The sequence below is a fragment of the Oncorhynchus keta genome, chromosome 9 (genome assembly GCF_023373465.1).
Source record: "Oncorhynchus keta strain PuntledgeMale-10-30-2019 chromosome 9, Oket_V2, whole genome shotgun sequence".
Taxonomy (NCBI): domain Eukaryota; kingdom Metazoa; phylum Chordata; class Actinopteri; order Salmoniformes; family Salmonidae; genus Oncorhynchus; species Oncorhynchus keta.
This window is the reverse complement of record NC_068429.1, coordinates 19752647-19771811: the sequence shown is the minus strand read 5'-3', so window position 1 is coordinate 19771811 and position 19165 is coordinate 19752647. Positions and strand designations below refer to the sequence as shown.

At 40.1% G+C, this 19165-nt stretch overlaps 1 protein-coding gene across 5 annotated transcripts in view; it reads right to left on the bottom strand.

Annotated features, from left to right (window-relative positions):
• Positions 1 to 19165, bottom strand: part of LOC118373188 (transportin-1) — a 426516-nt gene that overhangs the window by 334087 nt on the left and 73264 nt on the right. For 2 of the 5 annotated variants that reach the window (XR_008143021.1, XR_008143022.1), the window contains exons 19-25: positions 18049 to 18147; positions 17844 to 17939; positions 13988 to 14063; positions 12769 to 12868; positions 12500 to 12574; positions 12228 to 12367; positions 8841 to 12051 (exon numbers count right to left, since the gene is read on the bottom strand). Coding sequence is in view for 1 of the 5 variants with exons in the window: in XM_052525447.1 (XP_052381407.1) it covers positions 12260 to 12367; positions 12500 to 12574; positions 12769 to 12868; positions 13988 to 14063; positions 17844 to 17939; positions 18049 to 18147 (554 nt within the window). In the remaining 4 variants the exon portion in view is untranslated. Of the gene's footprint in view, positions 1 to 7623; positions 12052 to 12227; positions 12368 to 12499; positions 12575 to 12768; positions 12869 to 13987; positions 14064 to 17843; positions 17940 to 18048; positions 18148 to 19165 lie in introns of those variants that run through there. The other 3 variants (XR_008143023.1, XM_052525447.1, XR_008143024.1) reach the window with 3 other exon arrangements.

Genomic DNA, 19165 nt, shown 5'->3' with positions numbered 1-19165 from the left:
AGGAAACAGGCTATGTGGGGTGGTCAGTCCTCTTCTGGCTGTGCCGGGTGGAGATTATAACAGAACATGGCCAATATGTTCAAATGTTCATAAATGACCAGCATGGTCAAATAATAATAATCACAGTAGTTGTCAAGGGTGCAGCAAGTCAGCACCTCAGGAATAAATGTCAGTTGGCTTTTCATAGCTGATCATTAATAGTATCTCTACCGCTCCTGCTTTCTCTAGGGAGTTGAAAACAGCAGGTCTGGGACAGGTAGCACGTCCGGTGAACAGGGGACAGCAAGGAGTCATCATGTCAGGTAGTCCTGAGGCATGGTCCTACGGCTCAGATCCTCCGAGAGAGAGAAAGAAAGAGAGAAAGAGAGAATTAGAGAGAGCATACTTAAATTCACACAGGACACCAGATAAGACAGTAGAAGTACACCAGATATAACAAACTAACTCTAGCCCCGCGACACATAAACTGCTGCAGCATAAATACTGGAGGCTGAGACAGGAGGGGTCAGGTGACACTGTGGCCCCATCCGATGATACCCCCGGACAGAGCCAAACAGGAAGTATATAACCCCACCCACTTTGCCAAAGCACAGCCCTCACACCACTAGAGGGATATCTTCAACCACCAACTTAACATCCTGAGACAAGGCCGAGTATAACCCACAAAGATCTCCGCCACGTCACAACCCAAGGGCGGGCGCCAAACCAGACAGGAAGATCACGTCAGTGACTCAACCCACTCAAGTGACGCACCCCTCCTAGGGAAGGCATGAAAGAGCACCAGTAAACCAGTGACTCAGCCCCTGTAATAAGGTTAGAGGCATAGAATCCCAGTGGAGAGAGGGAAACCGGCCAGGCAGAGACAGCAAAGGTGGTTCGTTGCTCCAGAGCCTTTCCGTTCACCTTCACACTCCTGGGCCAGACTACACTCAATCATATGACCCACTGAAGAGTCTTCAGTAAAGACTTAAAGGTTGAGACAGAGTCTGCGTTTGAGTCTGAAGACAAACAATGTATACGAAATGCTTCAGTCTGGTTTTAGACCCCATCATAGCACTGAGACTGCACTTGTGAAGGTGGTAAATTACCTTTTAATGGCATCAGACCGAGGCTCTGCATCTGTCCTCGTGCTCCTAGACCTTAGTGCTGCTTTTGATACCATCGATCACCACATTCTTTTGGAGAAATTGGAAACCCAAATTGGTCTACATGGACAACTTCTGGCCTGGTTTAGATCTTATCTGTCGGAAAGATGCTTTTGTTAGACTACTGCAATGCTCTACTTTCCGGCTACCCGGATAAAGCACAAAATAAACTTTAGTTAGTGCTAAATACGGCTGCTAGAATCCTGACTAGAACCAAAAATTTTGATCATATTACTCCAGTGCTAGCCTCCCTACACTGGCTTCATGTCAAGGCAAGGGCTGATTTCAGGGTTTTACTGCTAACCTACAAAGTATTACATGGGCTTGCTCCTACCCATCTCTCTGATTTGGTCCTGCCGTACATACCTACACGTACGCTACGGTCACAAGACGCAGGCCTCCTAATTGTCCCTAGAATTTCTAATCAAACAGCTGGAGGCAGGGCTTTCTCCTATAGAGCTCCATTTTTATGGAATGGTCTGCCTACCCGTCCTTGGGTTGGGTAGGGTAGGCAGAGGGAGTCTGGAAGGGCATCAAGGAATCTTTGTGTTGTCTGAGGATTTATAGCACAACTTTTTATGCTCCTTGGTTGGGGTCTGAGCAGATTATTTGTTGCGATTGCAAACGTAATAAAATCGTGGTCCGATAGTCCAGGATTATGAGGGAAAACATTAAGATCCACAATCCATGGGACAAAACTAGGTCCAGAGTATGACTGTGACAGTGAGTTGGTCCAGAGACATGTTGGACAAAACCCACTGAGTCGATGATGGCTCCGAAAGCCTTTTGGAGTGGGTCTGTGGACTTTTCCATGTGAATATTAAAATCACCAAAAATTATAATATTATCTGCCATGACTACAAGGTCCGATAGGAATTCAGGGAACTCAGTGAGGAACGCTGTATATGGCCCAGGAGGCCTGTAAACAGTAGCTATGAAAAGTGATTGAGTAGGCTGCATAGATTTCATGACTAGAAGCTCAAAAGACGAAAACGGCATTTTTTTTTTTTGTAAATTGAAATTTGCTATCGTAAATGTTAGCAACACCTCCGCCTTTGCGGAATGCACGGGGGATTTGGTCACTAGTGTAACCAGGAAGTGAGGCCTCATTTAACACAGTAAATTCATCAGGCTTAAGCCATGTTTCAGTCAGGCCAATCACATCAAGATTGTTAATTGACTATAACTGCCTTTGAAGTGAGGGATGTAACATTAAGTAGCCCTATTTTGAGATGAGAGGTATCACCATCTCTTTCAATAATGGCAGGAATGGAGGTCTTTATCCTAGGGAGATTGCTAAGGCGAACACCGCCATGTTTAGTTTTGCCCACCCTAGGTTGAGGCACAGACACGGTCTCAATGTGGATAGCTGAGCTACACTGATGTTGCTAGCTGTCAGGCTGGCTAACAGCCTGCTGCCTGTCCTGCACCCTATGGGTGGGTGAGTCCCAGAAAGAAGGCCAATTATCTACAAATTCTATATTTTGGGAGGGGCAGAAAAGAGTTTTCAACCAGCAATTGAGTTGTGAGACTCTGCTGTCAAGCTCATCACTCCCCCTAACTGGGAGGGGGCCAAAGACAATTACTCGATGCCGACACATCTTTCTAGCTGATTTACACGCTGAAGCTATATTGCGCTTGGTGACCCTTGTATATAGCCAAGTTATCGCTACTCATTGTGTATCTATTACTTTTATTATTACAGGTTTTACTTTCATATGATTTCACCATTTTCTTTTCTCTGTATTGTTGGGAACAGTCTGTAAGTAAGCATTTCACTGTTCATTTTTTTAATTGTACCTTTATTTAACTAGGCAAGTCAGTTAAGAACAAATTGGGGGTTAACTGCCAGGGGTAGAACGACAGATTTGTACCTTGTCAGCTCGGGGATTTGAACTTGCAAACTTTCGGTTACTAGTCCAACACTCTAACCACTAGGCTACCCTGCCGCCCCAATTCAGGTTGCTCACAAAACATGTGCCAGATCAAATTTGATAACAGAGGGCATCCATCCTGGCTGCCACTTCCTTATAATCAAGATATTTAATAAAACATTTTTTGTTTTATGTGTGTATTGTCTTGTTCTGCTAGGTATTACTGCACTGTTGAAACAAGAATTTCGCTGAGACCTGTGATATCTGCAAATGTATGTATGCGTCCAATAAACTTTGATAACAGTATGAGGCCGAGATATTTCCCTGACAATGTTGATCTCATAAACACTTCAAGGTTGCAAAATGATCTTCCACAGGGACATTACACTAAAATCATGACTCAGTCATCTACACAGCAACCTTGGCCATCTTTGTCACGACTAAATATGTTGTGAGTGGTGGATGAAAGTATGGGGCCACTGGGGGTCATTAACTCTGGTCTATCCAACCTGATATTATCAGGCTAAAAACCATTAGACAGATCACATCAAACTTTATTTAAAGTGCATTTAAAAATGTAACACACAGTAACAGAAAACAGCAGTCCCAGAATTTTGTGAACAATTTATTCTCAACAATGTACAGATCCAAGCAGTGATTACCATTCACATCCATCACATCTTTATACAAATATCATTACAAAATCACTACAGTACAATAAAGATTCTTCACATGATCCAAAATATTTGGTGGCCCCCTAAATTATTCTTATTATTTAACCTTAAAATTCAGCAGTTTATAAAAACATTTTAAACCATATTCACTATTTCAAAAAGAAGAAGTTTCTTTCACATTATTCAGCAAAAACAGGTGAAGGCAAACTTGGAGAAATTCTTGTAAAGTTTTTTTCTTATGGCTAAATGAAAGTCACAGGCTATTGTTACAGGTGTTCTTTAAAGGGGGGCTGAAATTCCTGATTTGGCCTCAATTTTTGTTTTGGTCATTAAGAAATGCAGCGGCCATGACTGAAGCCAAAAGAGTAGTCTTGGGGGGGTCTAATGTGGATGTCGTTTGTGTGGCAAGCGTTTGTACATTCACTCTGTTAGATAACTTGAAACAGCCTAACCAGGTCGTGTGTCTTGAAGTCATCTAGGCTAGCTAGCACTAGCCAACTTCTTTCTCCAATTAGCTTCAGCAGGCTAGTGTGTGACATTTACATTTACATTTAAGTCATTTAGCAGACGCTCTTATCCAGAGCGACTACAAATTGGACCATGGCAAAGTTGGTTTGACAATGGATAGCCCATCTCTGGGGCTATTTAGTGAACACCAATAAATTACAATGTAAATGGGAAAATATTTTATTGTTCCACATTTTTAGTTGTCTCATTAAATGTTTTTTTATATTTGTATATGAATTTCTACCATTTATAGTAATTTGAGGTTAAGTAATTGAGATGTGAAGCTATTGACCTTTGAACATATTTTCTGATTTACATTGTGTAATTTACTGATGTACCCTAACTATAGGGATATTGAATGTCAAACCAAATGGACCATGGGCATTACGATAGGGTCAGTGCAGCTGTGCTGCGAAATGATGATGACTTGGGTGCTGTCTGCAGCAGGATTGAAAAAACCCAAACCTAATGAATTTATGGGACCTTTCAATCCATGACACTTTTTTTCACCATCATCTCGCAAATCTGTTATGGATGAGACTGACTTTATGACCAAATTATCCTATTTACACCTTGTAGTCAATTTTGATTAGAATAAACGTTTGACTCATAGATGCCAAAATAGCTGTTTTCAAAACGAGAAGTTGCTTTTAGGGTCAGTTGTCGCTCTTTAGAGGAGACATTCTAAAAGACTATGATTTTTAAAAGATTTTCCCCCCTGTTCTTCAAAATTAAAGACTTCAAAAACACAAACATAGCTGTAAGATGCCATGAGCATATTTGCGTTTGGCCTAATGTGCAAGGTCTTTTTTAATTATTGAAAATTACCAGCCATTACGAATCCCCAGCTAAATCATTCAGTTATCATTAAGGCATCATGTACATATTACATTAACTATCTAGACATGTCTTACAATCACTTTGCCACAGTTGCATTCATTATGTGCAAGTTAACTCTTCCCAATTGTATATTCTTATTCCTCCAAATTGTAGCTAAATTTGAATGCATGAGCTTACCTAGTTACAATTATTATTTCACACTGACCCTGGGTGTGTGTACATCTCAGTGCCTTATTGTGAGTTAGCACACATATCAAACATTAGTGAACTGAACTCCCATAGACAGGAACATCCTCTGTAGTTTAGGGTTAGCACAGGCTTAATAAGCTCTTATCGGTAAAGGGAGATGGAGAAAGGAATACATTTGGAACCAATAACGGTAAACACAGATCTCCTGATTTTACTACAAACAAATATTCAAGTACAGAAGCTACACATTATAGCAGCGGCTATGTCATTAAGACGGCACACAGTGATTGTTCCATGTATTTTTCTTTTCATATTCTCTTGGGACGGTTTCCTGGACGCAAATGAAGCTTAGCACTTAGGTTTAAAATGTGTCTGGGAAACAGGCCCTATATGTTCTAGTTGTTTTTAATTCAGTGTGATAAATCGCAGTAGGACAGAACCAATCAAGCCATGCGTCCTCCAATTTTTGACATGCCAAACAGCTGGAATGTGACAAAGACAAAGTACTGTCCACTCCAGGACAAAGGTGTGGCACAAAAACAAGAACTACAGAAACAAGCGCCTCCATATATCCCATTCCGTCTTTTTGTGCTACTCGATATTAGCCTGGTGAAAAAAAAAGAAGAGCAATTCAGTTTGGATCCAGGCTAACTTGAAATATCCCATGTTTTTGTTGTTACAAGTGTTAAAATGTCTAAATATGTTCAAAACAACCATCCAATTAATACAAAATAAAAATACACTGTATAATAAAGATTCAAGGAGGCTTAAATATATTTTATTTTAATTACCTATTCATCTAAGTTAAAGATTGTTGCCTTTGGAAAGGTTTTGTGGCAATACATGAGCGTCTGCAGTATTTAATCTCCAGGCATAGTTCACACCAATTATCTTTTAGAGGATTTAAGATATTGGGAATCTTATCTTTAAAAACAGGTCAAACACACACACTGGAAGTTTCCATACAGTTAGGTTGGAGTCATTAAAACTTGTTTTTCAACCACTCCACAAATTTCTTGTTCACAAACTATAGTTTTGGCAAGTCGGTGAGGACACCTACTTTGTGCATGACAAGTAATTTTTCCAACAATTGTTTACAGACAGATTATTTAACTTATAATTCATTGTATCACAATTCCAGTGGGTCAGAAGTTTACATACACTAAGTTGATTGTGCCTTTAAACAGCTTGGAAAATTCCAGAAAATGTCATGGCTTCAGAAGCATCTGCTAATTGACATAATTTGATTCAATTGGAGGTGTACCTGTGGATGTATTTCAAGGCCTACCTTCAAACTCAGTGCCTCTTTGCTTGACATCATGGGAAAATCAAAAGAAATCAGCCAAGACCTAAAAAAAAAAAAATTGTAGACCTCCACATGTCTGGTTCATCCTTGGGAGCAATTTCCAAACGCCTGAAGGTACCATGTTCATCTGTACAAACAATAGTACGCAAGTATAAATACCATGGGACCACGCGGCCATCATACCGCTCAGGAAGGAGAAACCTAGAAGTGAACGTACTTTGGTGCGAAAAGTGCAAATCAATCCCAGACAGCAGCAAATGACCTTGTGAAGATGCTGGAGGAAACGGGTGCAAAATGTAAATGTATATCCACAGTAAAAATGAGTCCTATATCGACATAACCTGAATGGCCGCTCAGCAAGGAAGAAGCCAATGCTCCAAAACTGCCATAAAAAAGCCAGACTAGAGTTTGAACTGCACATGGGGACAAAGATCATACTTTTTGGAGAAATGTCCTCTGGTCTGATGAAACAAAAATATAACATTTTGGCCATAATGACCATCATCATGTTTGGAGGAAAAAGGGGGAGACTTGCAAGCCGAAGAACATCATCCCAACCGTGAAGCACATGGTTGCAGCATCATGTTGTGGGGGTGCAATGCTGCAGGAGGGACTGGTGCACTTCACAAAATAGATGGCATCATGAGGAGGAAAATTACGTGGATATATTGAAGCAACATCTCAAGACATCAGTCAGAAAGTTAAAGCTTGGTCGCAAATGGGTCTTCAAATGGACAATGACCCCAAGCTTACTTCCAAAGTTGTGGTAAAATGGCTTAAGGACAACAAAGTCAAGGTATTGGAGTGGCCATCACAAAGCCCTGACCTCAATCCAAAAGAAAATGTGTGGGCAGAACTGAAAAAGCGTGTGCGAGCATGGAGGCCTACAAATCTGACACCAGCTCTGTCAGGAGGAATGGGACAAAATTCACCCAACTTATTATGGGAAGCTTGTGGAAGGCTACCCTAAAAGTTTAACCCAAGTTAAACAATTCAAAGGCAATTCTACCAAATATTAATTGAGTGTATGTAAACTTCTGACAAACTGGGAATGTGATGAAAGAAATAAAAGCTGAAATAAATCACTATTATTATTCTGACATTTCACTTTATTAAAATAAAATGGTGATCCTAACTAACTTAAGACAGGGAATTTTTACTCTGATTAAATGTCAGGAATTGTGAAAAACTGAATTTAAAATGTAGTTGGCTAAGGTGTATGTAAACTTCTGAATTCAACTGTGTCGGTGTATGTACACATATACATATAAATACAGTGCCTTGCGAAAGTATTCGGCCCCCTTGAACTTTGCGACATTTTGCCACATTTCAGGCTTCAAACATAAAGATATAAAACTGTATTTTTTTGGGAAGAATCAACAACAAGTGGGACACAATCATGAAGTGGAAAGACATTTATTGGATATTTCAAACTTTTTTAACAAATCAAAAACTGAAAAATTGGGCTTGCAAAATTATTCAGCCCCTTTACTTTCAGTGCAGCAAACTCTCTCCAGAAGTTCAGTGAGGATCTCTGAATGATCCAATGTTGACCTAAATGACTAATGATGATAAATACAATCCACCTGTGTGTAATCAAGTCTCTGTATAAATGCACCTGCACTGTGATAGTCTCAGAGGTCCGTTAAAAGCGCAGAGAGCATCATGAAGAACAAGGAACACACCAGGCAGGTCCGAGATACTGTTGTGAAGAAGTTTAAAGCCGGATTTGGATACAGAAAGATTTCCCAAGCTTTAAACATCCCAAGGAGCACTGTGCAAGCGATAATATTGAAATGGAAGGAGTATCAGACCACTGCAAATCTACCAAGACCTGGCCGTCCCTTTAAACTTTCAGCTCATACAAGGAGAAGACTGATCAGAGATGCAGCCAAGAGGCCCATGATCACTCTGGATGAACTGCAGAGATCTACAGCTGAGGTGGGAGACTCTGTCCATAGGACAACAATCAGTCTTATATTGCACAAATCTGGCCTTTATGGAAGAGTGGCAAGAAGAAAGCCATTTCTTAAAGATATCCATAAAAAGTGTCGTTTAAAGTTTGCCACAAGCCACCTGGGAGACACACCAAACATGTGGAAGAAGGTGCTCTGGTCAGACGAAACCAAAATGTAACTTTTTGGCAACAATGCAAAAAGTTATGTTTGGCGTAAAAGCAACACCCTGAACACACCATCCCCACTGTCAAACATGGTGGTGGCAGCATCATGGTTTGGGCCTGCTTTTCTTCAGCAGGGACAGGAAGATGGATGGAGCCAAATACAGGACCATTCTAGAAGAAAACCTGATGGAGTCTGCAAGACCTGAGACTGGGACGGAGATTTGTCTTCCAACAAGACAATGATCCAAAACATAAAGCAAAATCTACAATGGAATGGTTCAAAAATAAACATATTCAGGTGTTAGAATGGCCAAGTCCAGACCTGAATCCAATCGAGAATCTGTGGAAAGAACTGAAAACTGCTGTTCACAAATGCTCTCCATCCAACCTCACTGAGCTCGAGCTGTTTTGCAAGGAGGAATGGGAAAAAATGTCAGTCTCTCGATGTGAAAAACTGATAGACATACCCCAAGCGACTTACAGCTGTAATCACAGCAAAAGGTGGCGCTACAAAGTATTAACTTAAGGGGGCTGAATAATTTTGCACACCCAATTTTTCAGTTTTTGATTTGTTAAAAAAGTTTGAAATATCCAATAAATGTCGTTCCACTTCATGATTGTGTCCGACTTGTTGTTGATTCTTCACAAAAAAATACAGTTTTATATCTTTATGTTTGAAGCCTGAAATGTGGCAAAAGGTCGCAAAGTTCAAGGGGGCCGAATACTTTCGCAAGGCACTGTATATACATATATATACACATGTACATATATATATATATACATACATATATACATACATACACATATATATATATATACACATACCACACACACACGTGTGTGTGATATAGATATATATATATACATACATACATACACATGTATATACATATATATATATACACACACACATATATATACACACACACACACACACACACACACACACACATACATATACACACACACAGAAAGAAAAGGACTACACAATATTGAATACTCAGTGAAGTAATACATGAGGTGTTTAGTGGTATAAGTCTCCAGTAAACAAATACTATATCAGTACGTGATTGTGTGAGTCTACTACAGTATGCAGAATACATTTTCTGTCTGAACAAGTGCTTTTAATATGCCCTGCGAGGCAGACAAAATACTGCAACAATTACTCTGACCTGCAGAGTGAATCTGATTGGTTGGCTGGGCATAAAACTGTATTCCCACCCACCATGGGATACATTCAGGCAATCAATGACCTCAGAACTTTTGCGCTTTACGGAGCCAAAATAATAACACACCAAAACAAAAAGGAACAAAAAACACATGTTTTTCTTTAAGTTCTAACTTCACAGTATTTAACAAGAAAACAAACAATACATGTGCACGTGGGTTATAGGTTAAGGGGAAAATCGTCCTGCAGGTATGTATGAGATAGAAGTTGAACTTTAAAAATAAAAGTCTGATATTGTATGTCAGCGAAATGGGGTAGTGAATAAATAAGAATTTCCTTAACTTTTTAGTTCAATTGAAATGCACCTCCCCCTGTCTAGTTTGGGATGTAAAAGGACCACCAACATGCAAGGAATCAAGCATTCGAAAACCTTGCATTCAAAACAGTCATTACAATCATCCTCAAAGATCATGCTTTTCACAAAAAAAGCAAACCAACAATAATTTAAAAAACACAGTACATAAAACGTTTTTTTTTTTTTTTTTTTTTTTTTTTTTTTTTTTTACACACAATTGCTTACTGTTGAGTTTTGGATTGACAACCAACAAAGGTCACAGACAGACACACTATCAAGACAGGAGGACTTGTGTTACAGTCCTAATAACAAAAGGGTGAACATTTTCAGCTAAAGCCCTGTATGCTGTTTCCATACCCCCCTCCCTTTGACACGGTTAAACAATATAGTCTTACGTTGCCACAATCGAGCCCAAGTACTGTTTTCACAAATGTGAGAAAGACAGAATTTGATATTTAAAACAATACGGGGTCAGGAAAGCTGATATTATGGCAGCTAGTAAAACATCCACACAGAACACGTCACTTCCACACCACAGGACAGAGGCAGCCTGAGAGTTTACCTCACAGTTTTAACATGTATGTAGCAGTGTTCAAGGTCTCTTTTTAGAATCACAACCAAAACCCTGCTACAGTATATGGATTCAACTAGATGAGAATATCAATATCAGACTTGTATGTTTCTATATTGTATGTATGCTAGACACTGACTGGAAAACGTCTGGTAAACATAGGGGGTGGTGGCAGACAGAAAACTGAAAAAGGACAAACTCCATGCTCATTTAAGAAACCTTATCACAAGGCTATGCAAGAAATACCACAACTATCTGATGATGCAACACACAGATCACTCTACTGATGTACACCCTCCTTACCCACTTACCACTTTGATGTAAGCATGCTACTTAGTTATTTTCCTGTTTTTAAGACAAGTCACTTTCAACCACAACAAATATAGAATCATATGCACTCTTTCTGTCTGACGTGTTTGACTGAATGGTTTATTCAACACAGCTTCTGACCTGCCATAAAAATACTGTTTATTACTCTATTACTTTAAATATGCCACTACCCATTTTTATTTCATTAACTCAATGCAATTGCTTTGATTGATGACTACAATAAAAGATAGCCTGCTATTGTTATTCGAAGATATGCAAAGGCCGTTTGTCCCCCCCCCGGCAGTTGAGGACAGCTGCTATGTTGTTTTCTTTGAGACTTTTAATGTCATTTCTATGCCTGCTACGCTATTTAATAACCACCCCCATATCAATTCTATGGTCGGTATCATTCTCTCTAGTTCTACATTCGCTCCCCCTACACTTATCTCTGAGTGGCACTTTCCGGTCGATACGAATAGATTTATAAGCTCTTAACTGAAATCGGACCCTCAATCAGCACTATCCCCCCCCGGTAAGTATAAAGTCATGATTTTACCACAACTAAACAACAGAAGCATTTACAAAGTTTTGCATTGTTTTTTTTCCTGCATTTTGATTCAAATGTCCACTCAGTAGTAGAGTCGCTGGAGAGCTCGAATGACAAATAAAATAAAAAGAGAAAACAAAAATGGTTACGCTGACAATGTCTTTTCATTTCTGAATGAGATGTTGAAATGATTAAATAAATGTTTCCTCCCTTGATTAAGTTAGCCTGCTGGTTCCCCCGTGTCCCCCTCGCCTGTTGCTTGGGGGGCGTTGACTGCCTCTGCTGGCTAACACCTCCCTCCCACCCCGCCCGTCAAGAAGGTTGAGGAGGGTCCTGGTCCGCACCCCCTTCCCTCCCCAGCTGGCAGACCCTACCCCCAGTAAAGGGTAACATGTTCCCTGGGTATAAGAGGTTCCCCGTCAGTCGTCTCCCATAGTGAATGACCTGGAAACACAGAGTGAGAACAATATTATTAAGTAAGCAAAATTAGGAATAAACCTTCCCAATTTCGCTTGCTTATCATTTTGCTCAAATAAGGTGGCTAACAAACAGACACTAAAGTGCCTTGGATAGGATCTCTCGGCTCTATAATTAGATTTGACCATGGATGTGCAAAGTACCCCCTTGAACAGGTATGTTCCTATGGAAAGCATTACACCCCGTAGAAGGCCGCCAGCCGTTCCTTCAGAGGCAGTGGGAACTGGTCTGAGAAACGCCTCCAGTTATCCTCGCCCACCTGGTTCTTGAACCCATGGAGGATCTGAAAATATCAAACAACAATTAGCACAAAGCCACGCATGCACACATTGTGGATCAGGATATTCACTCCTTCCCCTTACACAGATCGGGCCTCGAGTCTACAAGAACACGTGGCAGAGTTATCAGTTTTTACCTTGCCGAACATGTCTCGCAGATCATCCTTTGGATTTACCCACGAGGCAACTGCATCACAGAAAAATATAAAGTCCTGGAGAAAATGAGAGTAAAGGTCTGCCTTGAGACAACAATAGTTTCTCTGCAAACATCACTCACTCATGGGGCCATATAACCAGTAATGCAGTTCCTGTATTTTTCTTAGTCCTCAACTGATGGGCCATGAGAAGAAGAGAAGTGCAGTTCCTATGTTATACTCTAGAGGGCAGCAATGCCTGGGGGCCTCACCTGTACCACTCCTCCAGGGTTGACACTGATCATAGTGCAGATGCCTCGGAACGCTGAGTCTTTTTCCTCATTGTCTCTTATGTTCCTTAGAGAGGTGCACCTGTCAACAGGAACAGCCACGTTTTACACCAGGCCAGAGGGGCTGCCTTAAAGCACTGCATAGCATTACAATTCAATACCCTTACAGCACTCTGAAATGACCATTGACTGTATTCAATAATGTAATTGAACTTGCATAGGTAAATCATATTACCTGTTAACACAATAAATTCCACTATGGATAAATAGAATACCTTCCAAAATATAAAAATACTACATATATTGCCTCAGGGTTTGTTGATCGTATGTATGGCAACTAAAAAAAGAAAAATAACCTATCATATATTTAAAAAAGACAACTTGCCATTTTTACTTCATACTTGTGAATTCAATCTACAATCATTTATTTTAGACCTTTAGAAGATTTGATATTATCAGAACTACTTTCACCAAAGACTACTTCGGATGGTACAAAATATTCTTGTGGGGAGAAAATTATTTCTCTCAGATAATTTAAAACAGTATCAGACTGGTGCATGCACATCAAACAAACCGGTCCTTCTGAAACGTTGTGTTAAAGCACTTAACTATACACTTACGAGTAAGTCACTAAAAACGGTTTTATCACTTTTAAAATAACTTAACTTTGGCCCATATGGCATTTAGGTTAACCTTTACTATTGCACATTATAAATGCAAAATCTTTTTATATTAACTTTTTTCTTAAATGAAGTTGAGGAATTCTGGGATAGGAACATGCAGCTGGATGACTAGTGGGCGGGGGGTGCTCTGAGAATGCTTTGGGAATTTTAGGGAAGCCTTTTGTTTTCCCCTTCTGAACCAGCAGGCATGTGACAATCGAATCCCATGCACTAATTAGTAGTTAGCGACAATTAACAATGACAAACTGTAAAATAAATAAACCAGTAATGTATAAAATACATGAAGGTGCTACTGAAGCAAAATACATCACAGACAGAGGACCTAAAAGAGGACTGGATTAGTCATATGGTTGGCAATGATTACGGACTGATTCAGGAGAAACAGAAAATACTTATTTCAGAAAGAAAGAGAGGAAGAGAGAAAGACAGAGACAGGGAAGAAGAGAGAGACAGGAAGAGACAGACATGAGGAAAGAGGATAGGAATATGAATTAAATAAAAGATTGAATAATACACACCAGGGTCTTATAAACTGCTGTAGCATGGGTGCCACCTCTTGAGGACAAACGTAACCAAGACGACCAATTGTTATTGCTAAGGTAACGCAATCACGGTTATACACCACCAAACGCCAACCAAGACATGAGCAATGAGGAGAAAAAAATAAAGAAAAAACAAACAACTCAGAAACATAAATCAACAGAATCCATGTATGATAATAAACAGAAGAATTCACTAGTGTTGATTATTACTGCCCCGTGTAGACAATAGTATGGCACTAAAAACAAACACCTCGTTTAAGGGAGAACACTTTGACAACACAATATCAATCAAACAGCAACATGCCTGCTCGGACGTCAGAAATATCAATGTTGAAATGGCCTCTGTTCTCTTACGACAAACTCCTCTTTCCAAAATGTTAAATTAAATGTTCTTCGTCTAACTTTAAAGTGTAAAGTCATTAGTTAGCCAAATGCCAGTATGTAATGTTTACACGGTTCTTATTCTTCTCAAAGTTGGCAGCTGGGAATTGAGCTTTCAGAGGTTTCTCCCTTAAAACTCACAAAAAGGTTAATCTTTCCATAAGAAACAGAAAAACGTTTCTTCTTTTTTTGGTTGTACAGAAATGACCAACTACATGGGAGGAGACTAGTATCCAGTACAGCAGGTTCTTATGAGGAGACAGAGAAGAGGACCTACGTTTAAGAGACACACAACTATGCAACATTCTCATTAAGAAACAGGCATTTATGAACAGTCCAATGAGACATGCAGAAAGCAGATGATAGGCTCATTAGAAATAAAGTTCAGTGCAGGATAGGCTGATTGGCTGCAAATGAGGATGGAGGGGAGGGGTTATAGCTATACAGTGCCTTCAGAAAGTACTCATACCCTTTGACTTTCACATTTGTTGTGAAACAGCCTGTATTCAAAATGTATTCAATTGTTTGTTTTTCCTCACCCATCTACACACAATACCTCATAACGACAACATTAAAAAGTTATTTATTTTTATGTTTGCAAATGTATTGAAAATTAAACACAGAAATATTAAGAATTCACACTCCTGAGTCAATACTAGAAGCACCTTTGGCAGCGATTACAGCTGTGAGTCTTTCTGGGTAAGTCTCTAAGAGCTTTCCACACCTGGATTGTGCAACATCTGCCCATTATCCTTTTAAAAAATGTGTCAAGCTTTATCAAGTTGGTTGTTGATCATTGCTAGACAAACATTTGCAGGTCTTGCAATAGATTTTTCAAAGTCAAAACTAACTCGGCCACTCAGGAACATTCAGTGTCTTCTTGATAAGCAACTCCAGTGTAGATTAGGAATTGTGTTTTAGGTTCTTGTCCTGCTGAAAGGTGAATTCATCTCCCAGTGTCTGGTGGAAAGCAGACTGAACCAGATTTACACCTGTGCTTAGCTTCATTCCACTTAATTTTTTATCCCGAAAAACTCCCCAGTCCCTAACAATTACAAGCATACCCATAACATGATGCAGCAACTATGCTTGAAAATATGGGGAGTGGTATTAAGTAATGTGTTGTATTGGATTTGCACGTTGTACTCAGGACAAAAAGTTAATTGCTTTTCCACATTTGTAGCAGTATTAATTTAGTGCCTTGTTGCAAACAGGATGCATGTTTTGGAATATTTGTATTATTTTCACTGTCATTCAGGTTAGTATTGTGGAATAACTACAATGTTGTTGAGGCATCATCTGTTTTCTCCTATCACAGCCATTCAATTCTGTAAATGTTTTAAAGTCACCATTGACCTCATGGTGAAATCCATGAGCGGTGTCCTTCCTCTCCGGCAACTGAGTTGGGAAGGACGCCTGCATCTTTGTAGTGACTTGGTTTATTGACACACCATCCAAAGTGTAATTAATAACTTGACCATGCTCAAATGGATATTCAAAATCAGCTTTTTTTTTTACCCATCAACTAATGGGTGCCCTTCTTTGCGAGCCATTGGAAAACCTCCCTGATCTTTATGGTTGAATCTGTGTTTGAAAATCACTGCTCAACTGAGGGACCTTACTGATAATTGTATGCGTGTGGTACAGAGATGAGGTAGTCATTCAAAAGCCATGTTAAACAATATTATTGCAACTTATTATGTGACTTGTTAAGCACAATTTTACTCCTGAACTTAGGCTTGCCATAACAAAGGGGTTTATTAGTTATTGAATCAAGACATTTCAGCTTAACATTTGTAATTCATTTGTAAACATTTAAAAAAAACATAACTAAGGGGTAATTGCATGTAGACCAGTGACCAAAAAAATATATTTTAAATGCAGGCTGTAACACAACAAAATGTGGAAAACTCAAGGGGTGTGAATACTTTCTGAAGGCACTGTATATGGCCTCAAACCCCATCCACCTCAATAGTGTTGATGTGACTTTATACTGTATGTGTGTTTTAAAGTGCTTTGAAGGATCAAATTGGTGAGCTGTAAGAGAATCAAAATGAATACATTTTCTGAATGTTTTGAAGTTAGCTGAAAATGAAGATTAGGAGAGTTCTTGTATGAAACAACCCAAAGGAAAGCAAGTTGAGTATGTTTTAATTTATCGTACTAAAATAGAATGGTAGTGGACTGAGCTGAACAGCATAGCCCTATGGCTCCATCAATCCATCACCTATCCTGCATCAAACGTTTGCCATCCTTTAACTAAACATTCAACATATATTGGCAGATATGCATTCACATTTAAAAGAAACACTAACTAAAAACAACAAATAAACTGACAAACAAACAGGAACAACATCTACAAATTCCCTAGTTTTACTGGTGTGGGGGGGGTGTAGTGGGGTTAGTTAAACAGGTTACACTTCACCCTCATTTTGGCTCAGTTTGGGTTCTAGTTTCAAGTCGGCGGCCATTGTGGATCACCCAAACACGGTTTCCAATCCGACTAGAGCATCTAAATAAAAGCAGAGTGTAACCGAAGGTTTGTTTGATAAGTATAGGCGCTATAACATTTCTCTCAACACCCCAAAAAATGTTTAGGATGGGATTAGCTCTTTCCTCAGTCAGCAAAGACGACTAGTTATTATTATTATTATTGATGATCATCATCAGAGTGTTCAGTAAACATTCAGTTTGTCAAATTAACCGTATGAAAACTCTTGAAGCATTTAGCTATACACTCCACTGTCTCAGTTAAGACCTTATGGTCACCTATTGATGCTGCTCAACACTTCAACTTCACTTCAAGGGAAATAAAGCTAGAAAAATCTGACAACCAACAGTGCAACAGAATCAATCCATTTCAGTTAATAATGCCAAGACTGTACACTTACAGGGTTTGCTCGGTTTTGGCATTTCCCCAGATTCTTACTCCATGAGGAACAAATACTTAATCTGTCACTCTTTCTCCCCTCCTTTCTTTCCCTCTTTCCACCTCAGCCACATTTCATTTCTTTCAGCAGGGATCCAACAGCCCATAAACACAGCCTCTAAGCCATAGATCATTGGGTCCAAATAGTTGGGATGTTTGGTTGAAACCGGCAAAACCTGTAAGGCCCAGAGCATGGGGAGGCTTTCAGATGGAGATTAATGGCCTCCGCTCCAGTCAGAGGGTGTCCCAATAACGTCTCCTTCTTCCTGAAGTCTGCACTCGTTCAATACTCCCCAGACATTTAAAAGCATTGGATTGGTGTTGGCATGGGCAACGAGGAGTTTTCATATACCAGTAATTTCCCTTCAAATCCATGAAGGGAATTGAACGAGTGCACACTTTGGGAGAAAGGAGATTTCATTGGGGCGCACCCAGAGTGGCCCTGACTGACTGTGCTGTGTAACATCTCCCTGTGTGGATGGCAGGTTCAGCACAGCCTGCAGCGCCACCTTGTGGTGGTACCTGTGTTCTCCAGCAGGGTCTTTGGGGTGTTGGGCCTGTTGATGATCTCAACCAGCTGGTGCAGCACCATGGTCACATAGGGCTGCATCTCAGCCCCTGGGGAGAGGGGAAGGAGAAGGTAGGTCAGGGAGGTGTAACACACATTCATGAGAATGTATCCAAGCTGGTATGTGTGACCTCTTTCTGACAATTTCCAGACACTCACCCATTTGTATAGATATCTCTCCGATTGCCCACGTTGCATTGTTGCACACTGATATCAACTCTGGGTTCAGATTAGTGCCTAGTATAGGCATGAAATCAGCTGCACAGAAGAGAAAGAGATAGAAGCTTAAATCATTTGTAACTGATAACCTTACATTCAGACTACTACACACATCTTGTATATCAGCCGGTTTGTTACTGCCAGTCTGGTGTAAGAGAATAGAGTATCAGGCTGTGTGTTACTGCCCGTCTGGTGTAAGAGAATAGAGTATCAGGCTGTGTGTTACTGCCAGTCTGGTGTAAGAGAATAGAGTATCAGGCTGTGTGTTACTGCCAGTCTGGTGTAAGAGAATAGAGTATCAGGCTGTGTGTTACTGCCAGTCTGGTGCCAGTCTGGGGTAAGAGTGTAGAGTATCAGGCTGTGTGTTACTGCCAGTCTGGTGTAAGAGAATAGAGTATCAGGCTGTGTGTTACTGCCAGTCTGGTGTAAGAGAATAGAGTATCAGGCTGTGTGTTACTGCCAGTCTGGTGTAAGAGAATAGAGTATCAGGCTGTGTGTTACTGCCAGTCTGGTGTAAGAGAATAGAGTATCAGGCTGTGTGTTACTGCCAGTCTGGTGTAAGAGAATGTAAGAGAATAGAGTATCAGGCTGTGTGTTACTGCCAGTCTGGTGTAAGAGAATAGAGTATGTACCAGTCTGGTGTAAGAGAATAGAGTATCAGGCTGTGTGTTACTGCCAGTCTGGTGTAAGAGAATAGTGTAAGAGAATAGAGTATCAGGCTGTGTGTTACTGCCAGTCTGGTGTAAGAGAATAGAGTATCAGGCTGTGTGTTACTGCCAGTCTGGTGTAAGAGAATAGAGTATCAGGCTGTGTGTTACTGCCAGTCTGGTGTAAGAGAATAGAGTATCAGGCTGTGTGTTACTGCCAGTCTGGTGTAAGAGAATAGAGTATCAGGCTGTGTGTTACTGCCAGTCTGGTGTAAAGAGAATAGAGTATCAGGCTGAACTGCCAGTCTGGTGTAAGAGAATAGTATCAGGCTGTGTGTTACTGCCAGTCTGGTGTAAGAGAATAGAGTATCAGGCTGTGTGTTACTGCCAGTCTGGTGTAAGAGAATAGA